General features: G+C 37.9%; 1 protein-coding gene across 1 annotated transcript; it reads right to left on the bottom strand.

Annotated features, from left to right (window-relative positions):
- Window positions 1-345: 345 nt before the first annotated feature.
- LOC143036735 (hemolymph clottable protein-like) lies at window positions 346-9,398 on the bottom strand. Its single transcript, XM_076204420.1, has 5 exons — window positions 9,198-9,398; window positions 8,353-8,547; window positions 7,369-7,524; window positions 6,635-6,875; window positions 346-634 (listed from the first exon to the last, which is right to left on the bottom strand). Exons 1-5 carry the CDS (start codon window positions 9,342-9,344, stop codon window positions 615-617), a joined length of 759 nt encoding a protein of 252 aa, XP_076060535.1. The 5' UTR covers window positions 9,345-9,398; the 3' UTR covers window positions 346-614.
- Window positions 9,399-16,785: the final 7,387 nt, after the last annotated feature.

Raw genomic sequence — 16,785 nt, 5'->3', positions numbered from 1 at the left:
GTTCATACAATTAATGCAGAAGATGTCTTAGTAAAGATGAACGAAATAAATAGAAGATTATGGAAATCTTAAGAAGAAGAAGAACGCGAAGAAGAACGTAAAGAAGAAGAATGCGAAGAAGAAGAACGCGAAGAAGAACGCGAAGAAGAACGGGCATTTTGATGGTTAACTTCTCCCATATGCTTACAGGAGTGTGTCCGCAAATGGTAATGAGGCTACCCAAATTACAGAAAGTTTATTTTTAATTGTATTATAATTTATTTCTGCTACCTCCCTTGTAAAGGAAAAGGCCATTGGCATATATCAGAAGCAGAGGAGGATCTTTATTGGGAAGCATACAATATAGATTCTAATGTGTTTTATTGGAAAACATACAATACAGATTCTAACATGTAGAAAGAATATTGAATGCATCCATCTTCTAATCAATATTCATTTGTCTTGTGCAAATGTTTTTCTGTCTTTTTTGAAATATCCATATATTCTGTAGAGTTGTAGATGATAGTTGAGTTGTAGATGATAGTTTCACAAGAAACTCCAGTGCTCATCTCTGGTAATATCTGTTACACTCCAGCTTCTTCCTAATTATGTTCTTTTTCCTACTAGATGCTGGTTCATTTTTCATCAATAGTGTCTGAAAAATATATATAAAAATCAGTTGATTATGTTGTTTAACTTTGAAGTACCTTAAATATGATGTTGGTGAAGCAGTAGTTTCTAACCTACACAAGGCAAAGAGGAGAGCAGATGTGAAATGGGGTAAGATTATGACAGAAAATTTTGAAAGTAATAAAAAGGTGCTTTGTAAGGAAATTAAGAGAGGAAGAGGAGGGGAGTCAAGTAGAGAAGAAAAGGTTAAAGGTGCAGATGGAGAGATGATAATGGAAGAAACAGTAGTAAAAGGAAGATGGGCAGAGTATCTTAGGGAGTTGCTAAATGTGAAGGAGGATAGGGAGGGAAAGGTAGTTGCAGTGGAAAACATTAAGAAAATGACCATGATGAGTGAGGAAAATGGAGGAGAAATAGGGAAAGATGAGGTGAAAGCAGTTGTTAAAATGATGAGAGCAGGTATGGCACCTGGGTTGGATGGGTGTCATATGGAGTGTCTAAAAATGGGAGGTACAGTGATGGTAGACTGGCTGGTAAGGTTATTTAATGTTTGTTTCAGAGAGGGTAGAGTGCCAGAGGACTGGAGGAGTGCATGTATAGTTCCACTTTATAAGAAAAAAAGGGGACAAGTGTGAGTGTAGTACTCTCTAGTTTCAGAGGGATCAGTTTGTTGAGTGTAGTTGGGAAGACTTATGGGAGGGTCTTGATTGAGAGGATTAGGAGAGTAACAGAGGGAGTAATTGGTGAGGAACAGTTTAGGTTTAGGACAGGTAGGGGTTGCAAGATCAGATTTTTGTGGTAAGGCAGATATTGTTAAAGCTATAAGAAAAATTAAGGATATTTTTTGGGTCTTTATGAATTTGGAAAAGGCTTATGATAGGGTAGACAGGAAGGCACTGTAGGAGGTATTACAGATATATAGGATAGGAAGAAAGATGTTAAGAGCAGTCAAGAGTTTTTACGAGAGTAGTAGAGCTTGTGTTAGGATAAGAAATGGAGAGAGTAAATGGTTTGAGGTAAAGGTGTGACTTCGTCAGGGATATGTTACATCACCTTGGCTGTTCAATTTATACAAGGTTAGGGTGGTGTGAGATGTAAATGCAAGGGTAATGGGCTGGGGCTTGGAGATGGTTAAAGAAAATGGAGATAAGCCAGTTGTTGTTTGCTGACGACATTGCGCTTGTAGCAGGATCAGAGTAAGAATTAAAGAAGCTAGTGACAGAGTTTAGGAATGTGTGTGAAAGAAGGAAGTTGAAGAAAAATGTGGGTAAAAGTAAAGTGACGAGGTGTACAAGGGAAGAATGTGGCAGGATATTGGAGGTGAGTATTAACCCCTTCCATACGGTGCCGCACACGTAGGCGTCATGGGGAGCGAGTGTATTCGCGAGGCTGCCATATCGGCGTCTTGATTATATTTATTGTAGTCGCCTGTCCATAATGACATTCTTTCTAATTCTTTTGTAATCGCATTTTCTATGGTTATCAAAATTCACGGGTGAAGAGAGAACGATCGATATAAGCGGTGACTATATTTTATGATGCGAGTATTATTACGACACGTCGTACGGCTGGCATTGGCTGCTGCCACCGAGATCTAAGTCCATGATGCCTACGTGTGCGGCACCATATGGAAGGGGTTAAGGGGGAGAGACTGGAGGAAGTGGATAGTTTTAGATACTTGGGTGCGAATGTGGCAGGAAAGGGAGGAGTGGAGGTGGAGGTAGAATGTAGATTGAAAGAACCAAATAAATACCTTGGTGAATTAAAAGATGTAATGAGAAATAGATATTTGGGTATGGATGCTAAGAGGAGATTGTATGAAGGAGTGATTGTGCTGGCAGCACTGTATGGGGCAGAAACATGAAACATAAGAGAGGAAGAGAGGAGGAGTTTGAATGTGTTTGAGATGAAGTGCCTGAGGAGTATGATAGGCTGAACAGAGTGAGAAACAAGGAGGTGAGGAGGAGGGCAGGGATGGAAAGGGAGTTGGAAAATAGGGTTGATGAAAGAGTATTGGGATGGTTTGGACACATGGAAAGAATGAGTTAAGAAAGATTAGTAAAAGAGGTGTGGAGGGCAGAGGTAGAAGTAAACACGAGGGGGCAACCAAGGATGAGATGGATGCATGTGGTAAAAGGGGCATAGGGAAGGAGGGGAATGTCTGTTGAGGAAGGACGGAAGAGGACAGGAGATACAGTGATGACTCATCATCCAGGAGGAATCAAGATAGAGGGAGGGAGGAGGATGAATGGGAGTGGAGTATGTGGGGATGGAATAAGTGGGAGTGGAATTTATGCCTTTGTTCTTTTTGATTTTGTTTTTACTATCACCCTTGTGAGGGAGAAATAGCCATTGGTATATGTATATATGAGAAATCTTCAAGGTTTTTATGAGTCTTGGGTGTCTACTGTGTAAGGGTTATAGGGGAGGTCAGGAAGAGATTTTCAAATGATAAGGAAGATGACACTGACAACACTGATACCGAAGTTAGCATTAAGAATGCTATACATTTTCTATTCTCTAAAAGGTATATTTTTGCCATTCTCTTTTATCTCCTCACAAATATATTCATGACAAAGGCTGAAGACCTGGGTGCGAATAAAGTAAATATATATATATATATATATATACACACCAATCAACCAAACCTAGCTTCAGTCCTATCTTTATGCAGAATATTTGAGAGACTATTTAAGAAAATACTACCAAATTCCATGTTTTTTTTTTATTGCCGGCACTTTGGACATAACAAGCAACAGTGTCACCATTCAATGGGCATATTTATTGTCTTGTGTTAGGTTCCCACACATGGATCCCCAAGCCCAGATCCAGCCAAATGCTCAAGCTGCAGCCAAAATCACAGAACATTTACTTGACACTGTATGTTGCTTTGAAAGTGAAAGCCTCTGCTTCCAAGATTCAAGAGCCAGGAATTACATATGCAGAAGCACTATGATTCACCACCTCAACATGATCCTCTACTACTTCCACTCTAACAGCCCCACCAAGTGAAACCACAAACACAACTTGAGAGCCCACAACACAACAAATTACCCCGCACAGTCCTGCATTCCCTCTAGTTTCTCTACTCAACCCTCCTGTCTTTTGCCGACAACACCCACATCAGTCGCGCAGTGCTGGAGAACGAAGACGTATGCCATCTACAAGACAATCTCAATATGGTCTATGCTTGGGCTAATGATTGTAATATGCAGTTCAATGAAGAGAAGTTTGAGGTCATGAGATATGGTACTAACCAAGAAATTAAAGACAATACCGAACTGTACACAGAAAGAGGAATGACAATCATACCAAAGCACATGTAAAATGTCTGGGTATATATCTAGGAGATGATGCCACTTTCCAGCACCACATCACGGAGACCATGAAAAGGGCACGGGGGATGGCCAATTGGGTATTACGGACTTTCTCCTCAAGAGAGATGGAGGTAATGCTAACCCTTTGGAAGGTGCTAATCCAACCTATCATGGACTATTGTAGCCAACTCTGGTCTCCACATAAACAAGAAGACGTCCAGAGGCTTGAGGCTGTCCAAAGAAATTACACCAGGCATATTAGAGGGATGAAAGATCTCAATTATTGAGATCGCTTGAAAACACTGGGACTCCCAACAAATGAGAAGAGAAAGGAATAGGATCATCTACACACGGAAAATACTGAAAGGCCTTGTTCCTGGCCCCACGCCCTCAACAATCAAGCCATAAGTCACGGGTGCAAGTGTGAGAGACAAACGCTCTCACCAAGAGCCTCAGAGAAGGTTAAGACCTTACTGGCATCCAGTCTAGGTCACGAGGGTCCAAAAAATTTCAACGCTCTTCCAAAAGAAGTGAGAGAGAACCAGCTACCTGATGGACAGCTTTAAGCATGTGCTGGACAGATTTCTATGGACGGTGCCAGGTTACACCGCCATCAGAAGGTTGACCCCCAACACGATAACAGACCAACTGGTCCTTGTGAGGAGGGACAGCAGGACTGGCAGCAGCGGTAGGTCACTACGGCTGTGAGGACAGACCTCGGAACTTCTCCAAGTAAACCAAGTAAGTAAATTCCATTTTATAGAGACCCTAATTTTTACCAGTCCACCACATCCTCCCACTGTGAACCCATCCTCTCCTTCCTTTCATCCACCCCATCACCAACAACTTTCCTCTCATTGTTCATAAAAAGAAGCTATTACCCACCCAAAACAATACAACAAATAATTTAACATGCAAAAATTATCATATCTGTTCTCTATCTCAAAAGTGCCACCAAAGCACTATTTGAAGTACTCAAGACATTCTACCCCCACCTTAGGCTTGTGCTGCCCAAATACATGAGGTCTAAGCTGACTTATACTCTAACCTAAAACCAATCCCACTTCCCTGTTCCATAAAGGCACTTCCTAAAGAAAACAAACTAGGTTCGGGTGACCCCGTGGACTGGGTTTGCCGGCTGTCATATACTAGATTCTTAAACTTCACAATCCTCCCAGGCCCAACTGAAATAAGTGATTACTGGTTAGGCTCAACTTCCTCATCCCCGTAATTCTCTCTCCAAACCCTCACCCATCAAAGATATCCCCTCTTTCAAAACATGGATGCGCCCACTTCCTCCCGCCATGCACCCTCAACCTACTCATTACAAAGGACCAACCACCTACCCCCATCAAAAATACACCTCCTCTTCCAAAACATGGACACACTCACCCCTCGATCTAGTTTTTCAACCTGCTCCTTATACCAAATGGACATTCCCTACAAAATTGCCCAACATGAGAAGACAAACTTTCCCTCCTCTTTATCTAACCATCAATATCCATTCTCACTGAGCCACCCGACAACAGCGACCCAACCCATCTCCAACAATCCCTTTTAACATACAACCTATACTCACAATTGTATCCTGTCAACCCAAATACTTATGCACTCAGTTCTATGATGGAAATTGTGGACTCATCCCAAACTCCTCCTCCTCCAACTGTGTCTGCCCACAAAAAGCACAACCAGGTACATGTACACTTCCGCACTTATGAGATTATAGATTTGTCCCCTCTCTTCCTTCTCAAGCCAAACGAGGCCAAAACTCTTTCTATAGGGCCCACTTGCCATCTGTTCTCTACAACCTCTCTTCAGGGGGCACCACTTCAAAAACGCACCGATCTCCTATAACAGCTACACCCCCTACCTTTCACAAGAAGAATTAGATGCTCGGCACCGCTCTTTCTATGACGAGCTCCACGCTGATAACCCTTTCACCGAGGAGTCCCACGCCGATCTCCTCTTCCAGCAACAAATAACACACCAATCGCCCCTCCTACGACGATCCCCGTAACAGTCACCCCTCGTGCGTCGATCGCCCTTCCTGCGAAGAGCCCTGCGCCGATCGTCAACCCTGCTATTATCTCCACACAAATCGTCCTTCATATGGCGTGCCCCACACTGATCGCTCCCCCAGTGACGAGCCACACACATACGGTTTGGTCCTTATGCGACCTATCTTTTGCAGCTCTTCTTCACGGTCGGCCCTCGGAAGATTCCCCCTTCAGACCGTCACCTTGTCTAAGGCTCTCTTTTTCTTTCCATCAGTCCCCTGCCCGTCACATACAAGGGCGAGGACATCCACCAGGCAGACTTCCTGTTTAGGCTTCCACCTGCTTCGATTTCCATCGTGGCGTGTTAGATGGCTATCACCTTGCGTACCCATATATTCCAATGAGGTCAGCCGGCCAGCTGTCACGAATTGAGGTCATAGGATGAATTACCTTCCTGACCTCTTTCCTCGGCTTGCAGGCTGATTTGTGGTTAATTGGATGTTCTCGGTTGTTGCTGCTGACTAAACGGATATAGAAATAACTTTTCACAACATGGACGAAGAAAAAAAAAGTGCTTGATCCACCCTAGATTAGAATATGTGTGTGTGTATATGTGAGTGTAAGTGACAATGACTATTGTATGCCTACTTCTTCATCTACAGGTCTGGTAGTTGGTAGAGTAAGACTCGAATGATGGAGACATGAACCTACACCAGTCATGCGCAGGTCCCGTGGCTTGAGATTGGAACTTGGGGCAGTGCTGCTGGTAGTCTTCCACCTTCGCGACGAGGTCATCTATGGCAAAGAGGTCGCAGCCACCATCTCCTCCTGCCGTCCAGGAAGCGGAGAAGAGCTCTGGATTGTAGTAGACGCACTGGTTGGGTCCCTGGAGGTCGCCAGTGACCTCGCCGTCACGGGCTCCACACAAACCACCTGTGTTATACAAGTCCATCTGTGGACGAGGAGGAAAAGACAGGTTAACAAGAGGTGCAAACACAGTGTGTCTTTGCCAAGTAACTCTACTGTGGAAGGGGAATCCCAAAAGATGAATATGATCTAATATGAAAAACAGTCCATCGAGAATACCGTGATATTCTTTACGCTTGACTGGGCAGAGAGGCGCCCTCCTAGCTGAATGTAATTGTTTGCAGACAGCCAGAGAAAATAAACCGTATTGCCCAACAAAAGGTCATTTCGAAAGTTAAAGTACTACAATACCAAATTTTTCAAGATCATGGGTCGACCTTCCCACAACTTCCACTGAGCTCGATTGTGAGTTAAAAATGAAATATACGAACCATCATGATGTGTGAAATGGGCAAAAATAGGGTTAGTTAGGCACATGGTGTACAAGTTTAGCAGTTGAATGTGAAAATGAAGGCCATGCAAAGTTTAAGGATGGGGCGCCCCACAATCTCTGTATTCTTTTTTCTGATCATAGGCACCTTCACGGCAATGTGGGAGTCCTTCAGGGACACGGCCATTATGTTGGGGAACTCGACGTAGACCTGGTCCTTGTACACCTCAACAATGCACATATCCATCTCCTTGTAGCGAACTACCTCGCGGTCCCTGGCCATGACCACTGGCTTGCCGTTCACCTGAAAAGTCATAGAAAAATTAGAGAAGCTAACTAGCAAGGCAATGACGCTACCGTTCTACTATGCAGGACATTCAAAAAGAATGTTCTGGAACTTGTCCTAATTATTACCTGATGTCAACTCGCACAGTACAGTATGTATTCTTGATTCCAGCGAGTCTTATTCAGAAGAGCTATCCGACAAATGTGTGAAGTTTCGACAAATGTATTAACTATCTCTGCCACTGGGGCTCGAACTATTGTCTGTGCGACTGGTTACCATAAGGTAATGACACTATCACTGTACTACGTAGCCCTATCACCTATTGTCCTCTTAACAAGAACTACCCTACCCTTTCCATCTTTTTTGTTTTCTCCCCTTGTGCCCATCCTTCTTCTCCAACAGACCACCCTCCTTAGATATAAAAGGAAATAGTACTGTGAAAATCTGAACGAAGAGGAGGTATGGGAGGTGGAGACCGCCTTACCTGATACATCTTGTGCTACTGGCACATGCTAAAAGCCACCATATAGATTAGTTTTACCTCTCTATGAGTGCTAAGTAGATATCATTGATGGGCTCCTCAGGGATCGAGTAGTGTTGAACGTGACTCGAATCCTGAGGATCTGAAGCTCAAGTCTATCACTGTTAGACAGTACATTAGTTGCATGGTAGCACAGGTCCCTATCTGCATCTCTTTACTACATTAATCCTCAGAGTAGTCTTTGATTGACTAGGAAATTGAGAAAGTCTTGGTTTTAACTATATACCCACGAAATTGGTTTTATCATAAACCTGTAAGAAAACGCATGACTTCATCCTCTCTTATAGCTACAACAACTCTCGTACTTTGACTTCATCAGACGTGATGTCAGCGACGATCATGCCCAATGGGTCGATGAAACGTAATTGGACTCCTGGCTTTGGATATTCGACGTGGCGGTGGAGGAGCATCCAGCTCTCGTGCCGATCAACATCCATCGCTAACACTCGCCAACACAAACTCCTTTCCAGTGGATAAGTCGTGCCATCGAAAGTGTTGACCTGTTGGAAGTTACGTCCATTATCAAGCGAGGCAGGGTGTGTTTTGTTTAACACAGTCATGAGATTGAAGCATCACATGAATATTTAAAGTCTAGTTCACATTTTTTTTAGGAACATCATTGTCTCTAATGCATCCAATGAAATATAAAATTTCTTATGAAATTATCATGAAATATATCTGCTGAATGGTGTCTACGTTGAGACCTCTTTATGACACCTGTGAAGAATATTTTACAAGGGTACATTTGCTGACATCCGTAAGGGGTTAAAAGAATGCTATTTTGACCCCTAGGTGGTATTTGACAAAAACATTGTTGATCAAGTGAATAGATGATACCAAAAACATTGGCTAACATGATAATAAAGGACAACCGAGATGACAGTGAGAAAAGAGAGAAAATGAGAGAAAAGAGAGAATAAGGAATGAAATGGAGAGCTAAGAACAAAAGCAGACTAAAACAACTGTGGTGGTGATTTTGTTGGTGCTAATCTTGTGAAAACTTTATCATCAAATCTGATGAACTAAGGACTCAGAGTGGTGTTGTGAAGAACTGACTGCCTACATCTTGATTCATAAGGATTCCCAGATCAACTAAAGTGAGTTTTACATTTTGACCCGACCTTATTCGAAGATATTTTTCTTGACTTACGTGATCCTCGTAGACATGACACTCGTCGTGGAGGGGAGCGATGCCGTGGTTGGTGTGATGGTAGTTGTGGTCAAACGAAACAAAGTCATAGACAAAGTCAGGCAAATGCAGATGGTTAATGAGAGATGTCTCTGTAGGCTTGTGCATCCAAATATCCCAGAGGTTGTTGTCAATGCGTCTGTTGGAGAGAGAAAAAAAAGTTTCATTGTTCTGACTGGACAGCAAGGGAGAACGGGTCACCACAGAGAAAGTAATAACAGCTGCAAGACAGAGCTCAACCAAAAAGATATATTAGGCATATGAGATGATCAATAGATAATACTTATCAAACAGCTGAACTTGAACATCAAGGTTTAAGAATAGGAAAATAGGAAAAAAGTGGAAATTATTCTTCCCAGCAACTCTCTTTTCAACCAACTAAACTGAAGAATAAGTAATAATAATAATAATAATAATAATAATAATAACAATAGTGACAATAATATCAATAGTAATAATAATAATAATAATAATAATAATAATAATAATAAAAATAAAAATAATTATGATGATGATGATGGTGATGATAATAATAACAATAATAGAAATAATAATGATAATAATAACAATAATTATAATAATAATGATAATAATGATAATATTAATAACAATAATAATAAAAATAAGAATAATAATAACAATAACAATAATAGAAATAATAATAATAATAATAATAATAATAGTGATAATAATAACAATAATGATGATAATATTGATAACAATGATAACAAAAAAATAATAATGATAATAATAATAATGATAATAACAAAAATAATAGAAATAATAATAATAATAATAATAATAATGATAATAATAATAATGATGATGATGATAATAATAATGATAATAATGACAATAATAATAATAATAATAAAAATAATGATAATATTAATAACAATGATAATAATAATACAATTATGATAATGATAATAATAATAATAATAATAATAATAATAATGATAATAATAATGATAATAATGATAATAATAATAATAATAATAATAATAACAATGACAATAATAATAATAATGATAATGATGATAACAACGATAATAATCCCCGTAAATCAGAATGAGGACAGAACTAGAATATTTTACTCTGTAGGTCTATGGGTACTCTTCATAAAACTATTCCATTACCTCTAAGAAAGTTTTCTACCTCTGATCCACCCTTCTGAAACTCCCTACCATATTTTCATTTCACAAGTTCTGTATATATATATATATATATATATATATATATATATATATATATATATATATATATATATATATATATATATATATATATATATATATATATATATATATATATATATATATAATATATATATATATAATATATATATATATATATATATATGTGTTTACCTAGTTGTATTTTACGGGAAGGGGAGCTATGCTCATGGTGTCCCGTCTTCGTATCTCATTTTATCTAAACTATTTTTAAATTCATGTATTGTTTTTGCACACACCACTTTCTCATCTGACTTGTTCCAGCTATCTATTACTCTGTGAGGAAAGCTGTTCTTTTTCAGATCTCTTCTATAGCTGTCTTTTTTTATTTTCTTTCTGTGTCCTCTTGTATTTCTATCATCCCATTTTATCAGATTCTCTCTATCAGTAATTTCTATGTTTTTCATTATTCTGTAAATAGCTATCAAATCTCCTCTCTCTCTTCTTTGCTCTAGTGTCTGTAGTTCAAGTTTTTCTAGTCTTTCTTCATATGATAGTTTTGAGAGTGATGGTGCCAATTTTGTAATTGCTCTTTGTATTCTTTCAAGTTTTTTTATACATTTTTTTGTACTTGATGACCATATCGTTGCTGCATATTCCAATCTTGGTCTTATCAGGTTAATTAGAATTTTCTTCACCATTTCTTCATCCAGGTGTGTAAATGCAACTTTGATTGTTCTTATTAAATTATAAGTTTCTCCAAAAATCTTATTTATATGTTTCTCAGGTGACATATTATTCATAACAATGACTCCCAGGTCCTTCTCATTCTCTACTTTTTTTATTTCTTCTTCTCCCAATTTATATGATCCTGTTATTCTGTTTTTGCTTTTCCAAATTCCATTATACTACACTTTTTTGTATTGAACTCCATCTCCCACTTCCTGCTCCATTCCTGTAATTTATTTAGATCTCTCTGTAATGATTCACAATCTTCTTCCGTGTTCACTCTTTTCAGTAGTTTTGCATCATCTGCAAAGAAGCTCAAATAGCTTTCAATTCTTTCGTCCACATCATTAATATATATAGCAAACATTATTGGGGCCAGAACTGTTCCTTGCAGAACACCGCTTATTACTTCATCCCATTTTGAGTGATTGTCTCTTATCACTACTCTCATTTTTCTTTCTTGCAAAAAGTCTTCCATCCAATTAAGCAGTTTGCCTTGTATTCCTCCTTCAGTTTCTAGTTTCTTAAGCAACTTCTTATGTAGTACCTTGTCAAAAGCTTTTTTTAGGTCTAGAAATGCACAATCAGCCCATCCATCTCTTTCTTGTATTACATCTATTAGCCTTGAATAGAAACATATTAAATTGGTGACGCATGATCGTCCTTGTCTGAATCCAAACTGCCTTGGATTTAGCACGTTGTTTTTTCTAAATATTTTACCCATCTACTTTTGACAATTCTTTCACAAATTTTTGCTATTGTACTTGTTAGAGAGACTGGTCTATAGTTGGTAGGGTCTTCTTTATTTCCTCCTTTATATATAGGTACTATATTTGCTTTTTTCCAATCTTCTGGAACTTTTCCTTCTTTCAAGGAACTGTTTATTATGCTATGTATTTTGTCTGCCAGTTCATTCCTGCATTCTTTTAGAATCCAGTTTGCTATTTCATCTGGTCCATGAGATTTTCTGACATCAAGATTACTCAAGTGTTTTAATATTTCATTCTTTGTTACTTCTATTTCTTTCATAGGGAGGACTTTCTCTTTCCATTCAATCTCTTCAGGTTGTATGTTCTCCCTTGTAAACACTGATTTAAATTGTTTGTTCATAATTTCCGCCATTTCAGTTTCCTCTGTGTATTCAACTCCTTCTTGTCTTAATTTCTCCAAGTCTTGTTTGTTTTTCAGTTTGTTGTTTACAAATCTGTAGAATAGTTTTGGTTGATCTTTACACTTTTCTATGACATCTTTTTCATATTTTCTCTTTTCCTCTCTGCACGTTTGTACATATTCATTTCTATAACAGGTATATATTTTCCATGTTTCAGGCCTTCTGTCTTTTCTCCATCTGGTCCAGGCTTTGTCTCTTTTGTCTTTTAACTCCCTACAACTTTTGTTGTACCAGCATTTTACATATTCTTTTTCTTGTTTTTGTCTTGGGACATACTTTTCCACTCCTTTTTTGTAAATGTTTGTCAAAATATTCCATTTCTCTTACACTGTTGTTTCTTCTTTGTATATTTCTTCCCAGTTTTCTTTTTGAAAGAATTCTCTTATTTGATCAAAGTTTGTTTTTTCATACATCATTCTTCTTTTTCTATATTGTTCATTTCTTATCATGTATTTTTCTTCATTTAGTTCCAGTTCAATCAAGATGTGGTCACTTTTACTTATTGGTGTTTTATATTCAATCTTGTCCACTATTCTAGGTTCAGATGTAATTATTAGGTCTAGTCTCGATGGTTCTTCTTCATTTCTATATCTAGTGTTCTCCTGTATCCACCGTGTCATTGTATTGTCAGTAATCATCTCAAGTAGAGCGTTTCCCCATGAGCCGTCTCCACCCTTTACTGTCATACCTTCCCAGCAGATTTCTTTGCAATTAAAGTCGCCCATCATAACTATTCTTCCTCCATATTCCATTATCTTATTTAATGTTGTCTTTGTGTCCTCTAACATACTTTTATATTCACTCTCTTCCCATGAGGCTGTTTTCATTTCTTGTTTTTGTCTTGAGACATACTTTTCCACTCCTTTTTTGTAAATTTTTGTCAAAATATTCCATTTCTCTTCCACTGTTGTTTCTTCTTTCTATATTTCTTCCAAGTTTTCTTTTTGGAAGAATTCTCTTATTTTATCAAAGTTTGTTTTTTCATACATCATTCTTCCTTTTCTATATTGTTCATTTCTTTTCATGTATTTTTCTTCACTTGGTTCCAGTTCAATCAATGTGGTCACTTTTACTTATTGGTGTTTTATATTCAATCTTGTCCACTATTCTAGGTTCAGATGTAATTATTAGGTCAAGTCTCGATGGTTCTTCTTCATTTCTATACCTAGTGTTCTCCTGTATCCACTGTGTCATTGTATTGTCAGTAATCATCTCAAGTAGAGCGTTTCCCCATGAGCCATCTCCACCCTTTATTGTCATCTCTTCCCAGCAGATTTCTTTGCAATTAAAGTCGCCCATCATAACTATTCTTCCTCCATCTTCCATTATCTTATTTAATGTTATCTTTGTGTCCTCTAACATACTTTTATGTTCACTTTCTTCCCACGAGGCTGTTTTCGGAGGCACATAACTTATCACAAACTTTCTGCTCTTCTTATTTCTGCCTTCCACTTCCATCATAATCATCTCTACTGTATCCTTTCCATGTGTGACTCTCTTCACGTTTATATCCTCCTTAGTCAGGAACATAACTCCACCCCCTTTCTTTGTCTCTCTGTTTCTAATCCAATAATTATATGCATCATGTCCTACACTGTTGGGTGGTAGTGGACCTTTTAATTTTGTTTCTACAATTCCCATTATGTCCGGTTCTTTTTCCTTCAAATAATCATTCAGCTCATTCAATCCTGCTATTAATCCATCTATATTTGTGTAAGACACTCTTAGTTTTCTGCCGCTTCCATTGTGTTCTCTGTTTCCCTCTTGTTTTTCTCTTGTGTGTCGAATTTCCTTACTTTCATATTCACTACTCACCAATAGAATCTCTCTTTTTCTAACTCTGTTCTGTTCTCGTTTTTTTCCTTAGCTTGAAGTCTTTTCTTTTTTTCTTCCTCTCTTTCCTCTTTATTCATTTCCCTTTTTATCCATACCTTTTAATATTGTTCACTTGTTGCTAGTTTCCCTGTTTTGGATAAGATATTCTCTGCCATCATTTGTGACCTGAATTTAATCTTAATTGGTCTGGTCTTATCTGTACTATACTTTCCAAGCCTTAACTTCTCTTCGATTTGTTTCATTATTTCCGGTTCATCTTCCTGAACTAATTGTAGTAAACTGCTTACTTTTTCATTTTCCTCATTGATTCTTGAGGTTCTATCTGGGTTATGTTTCTTTTCCATTCCTAATATAATTATACATTTCTTTTTGTCTGCTAGGTCTCTTACAATATTCTCCTTCTGTCTCATCACTTTGATAACTGAGTCTTCAGTTTGTTCTTTCATTTGCTGTTTAATTATATCAGTAAATGCAACTTTACTATTTTCCTGTATCTTCCTCCACCCCTGTGCCTCTTTTGCTATTGTTTCTTTATTGTCTTTATTGTTCCTTTTTAATTCTTCATTCTCCTCTTTTACTTCTCTTAACTGTCTTTTTAGTTCTTCTATTTCCTTAGCTAAGTTTTTGTTTGCCTTCTCTAGTGCTTCCAATCTTTCAACCCTTTCTGCCATTTTTGACATTCTACCAAACCTACTCTCCCAATGTTCAGTCATTTGTTCAAGTTTTTCTTCGAGTCTTGCCAGTCGGGGGAGGTTGGTATCCACCCACTCCCCCTCATTAAATCCGTGGAAATTTTTATCCCCACCTTCTATTGTGCTACTCATATCTATGTTTCTAATCTTTACATTTTTGTTAGACATTTCGTCGTCACTAAATTGGTCCGGGCCTCTTTTGTTTACATGGCGTCTGCCTGCCTGGACCAAGTCCTCTCCTTCCTCATTTCCTTCCATTTCCCTCAGTTATTCCTCCCCTTCTCTTTTTTCCTCACCCTCCCACTACACCACAAGCAATTCCCCCCCTATAAATACAATAGGTACTTCCTTTGCGTTGAGATCCACGAGAATTTCACTTTTTCTTCAGGACTTCAATCTCTGCCGTCCATCTAACAGACGTGTGTGTGTATTTATTTACCTAGTTGTATTTACCTAGTTGTATTTTACGGGAAGGGGAGCTATGCTCGTGGTGTCCCGTCTTCATATCTCATTTTATCTAAACTATTTCTAAATTCTTGTATTGTTTTTGCACACACCACTTTCTCATCTAACTTGTTCCAGCTGTCTATTACTCTGTGAGGAAAGCTGTTCTTTTTCAGATCTCTTCTATAGCTGTCTTTTTTTATTTTCTTTCTGTGTCCTCTTGTATTTCTATCATCCCATTTTATCAGATTCTCTCTATCAGTAATTTCTATGCCTTTCATGATTCTGTAAATAGCTATCAAATCTCCTCTCTCTCTTCTTTGCTCTAGTGTCTGTAGTTCAAGTTTTGCTAGTCTCTCTTCATATGATAGTTTTGAGAGTGTTGGTGCCAGTTTTGTAATTGCTCTTTGTATTCTTTCAAGTTTTTTTTATAAAAAATTTTGCACTTGGTGACCATATCATTGCTGCATATTCCAATCTTGGTCTTATCAGGGTAATTAGAATTTTCTTCACCATTTCTTCATCCAGGTATGTAAATGCAACTTTGATTGTTCTTATTAAATTATAAGTTTCTCCAAAAATCTTATTTATATGTTTCTCAGGTGACATATTATTCATAACAATGACTCCCAGGTCCTTCTCATTCTCTACTTTTTTTATTCCTTCTTCTCCCAATTTATATGATCCTGTTATTCTGTTTTTGCTTTTTCCAAATTCCATTATACTACACTTTTTTGTATTGAACTCCATCTCCCACTTCCTACTCCATTCCCATACTTTATTCAGGTCATTCTGTAGTGATTCACAATCTTCTTCCGTTTTCACTCTTTTCAGTAGTTTTGCATCATCTGCAAAGAAGCGCATATAGCTTTCAATTCCTTTGTCCATATCATTAATATATATAGCAAACATTATTGGGGCCAGAACTGTTCCTTGCGGAACACCGCTTATTACCTCATCCCATTTTGAGTGATTGTCTCTTATCACTACTCTCATTTTTCTTTCTTGCAAAAAGTCTTCCATCCAATTAAGCAGTTTGCCTTGTATTCCTCCTTCAGTTTCTAGTTTCTTAAGCAACTTCTTATGTAGTACCTTGTCAAAAGCTTTTTTTAGGTCTAGAAATGCACAATCCGCCCATCCATCTCTTTCTTGTATTATATCTATTAGCCTTGAATAGAAACATATTAAATTGGTGACGCATGATCGTCCTTGTCTGAATCCAAATTGTCTTTGTTGTTTTTTTCTAAATATTTTACCCATCTACTTTTGATAATTCTTTCACAAACTTTTGTTATTGTACTTGTTAGAGAGACTGGTCTATAGTTGGTAGGTTCTTCTTTATTTCCTCCTTTATATATAGGTACTATATTTGCTTTTTTCCAATCTTCTGGAACTTTTCCTTCTTTCAAGGAACTGCTTATTATGCTATGTATTTTGTCTGCCAGTTCATTCCTGCATTCTTTCAAAATCAAGTTTGCTATTTCATCTGGTCCATGCGATTT

This window comes from Oratosquilla oratoria, chromosome 21 (genome assembly GCF_046742065.1).
Source record: "Oratosquilla oratoria isolate Oo_2021 chromosome 21, ASM4674206v1, whole genome shotgun sequence".
NCBI classification, from domain to species: domain Eukaryota; kingdom Metazoa; phylum Arthropoda; class Malacostraca; order Stomatopoda; family Squillidae; genus Oratosquilla; species Oratosquilla oratoria.
This window is presented reverse-complemented; position numbering and strand designations above follow the sequence as displayed.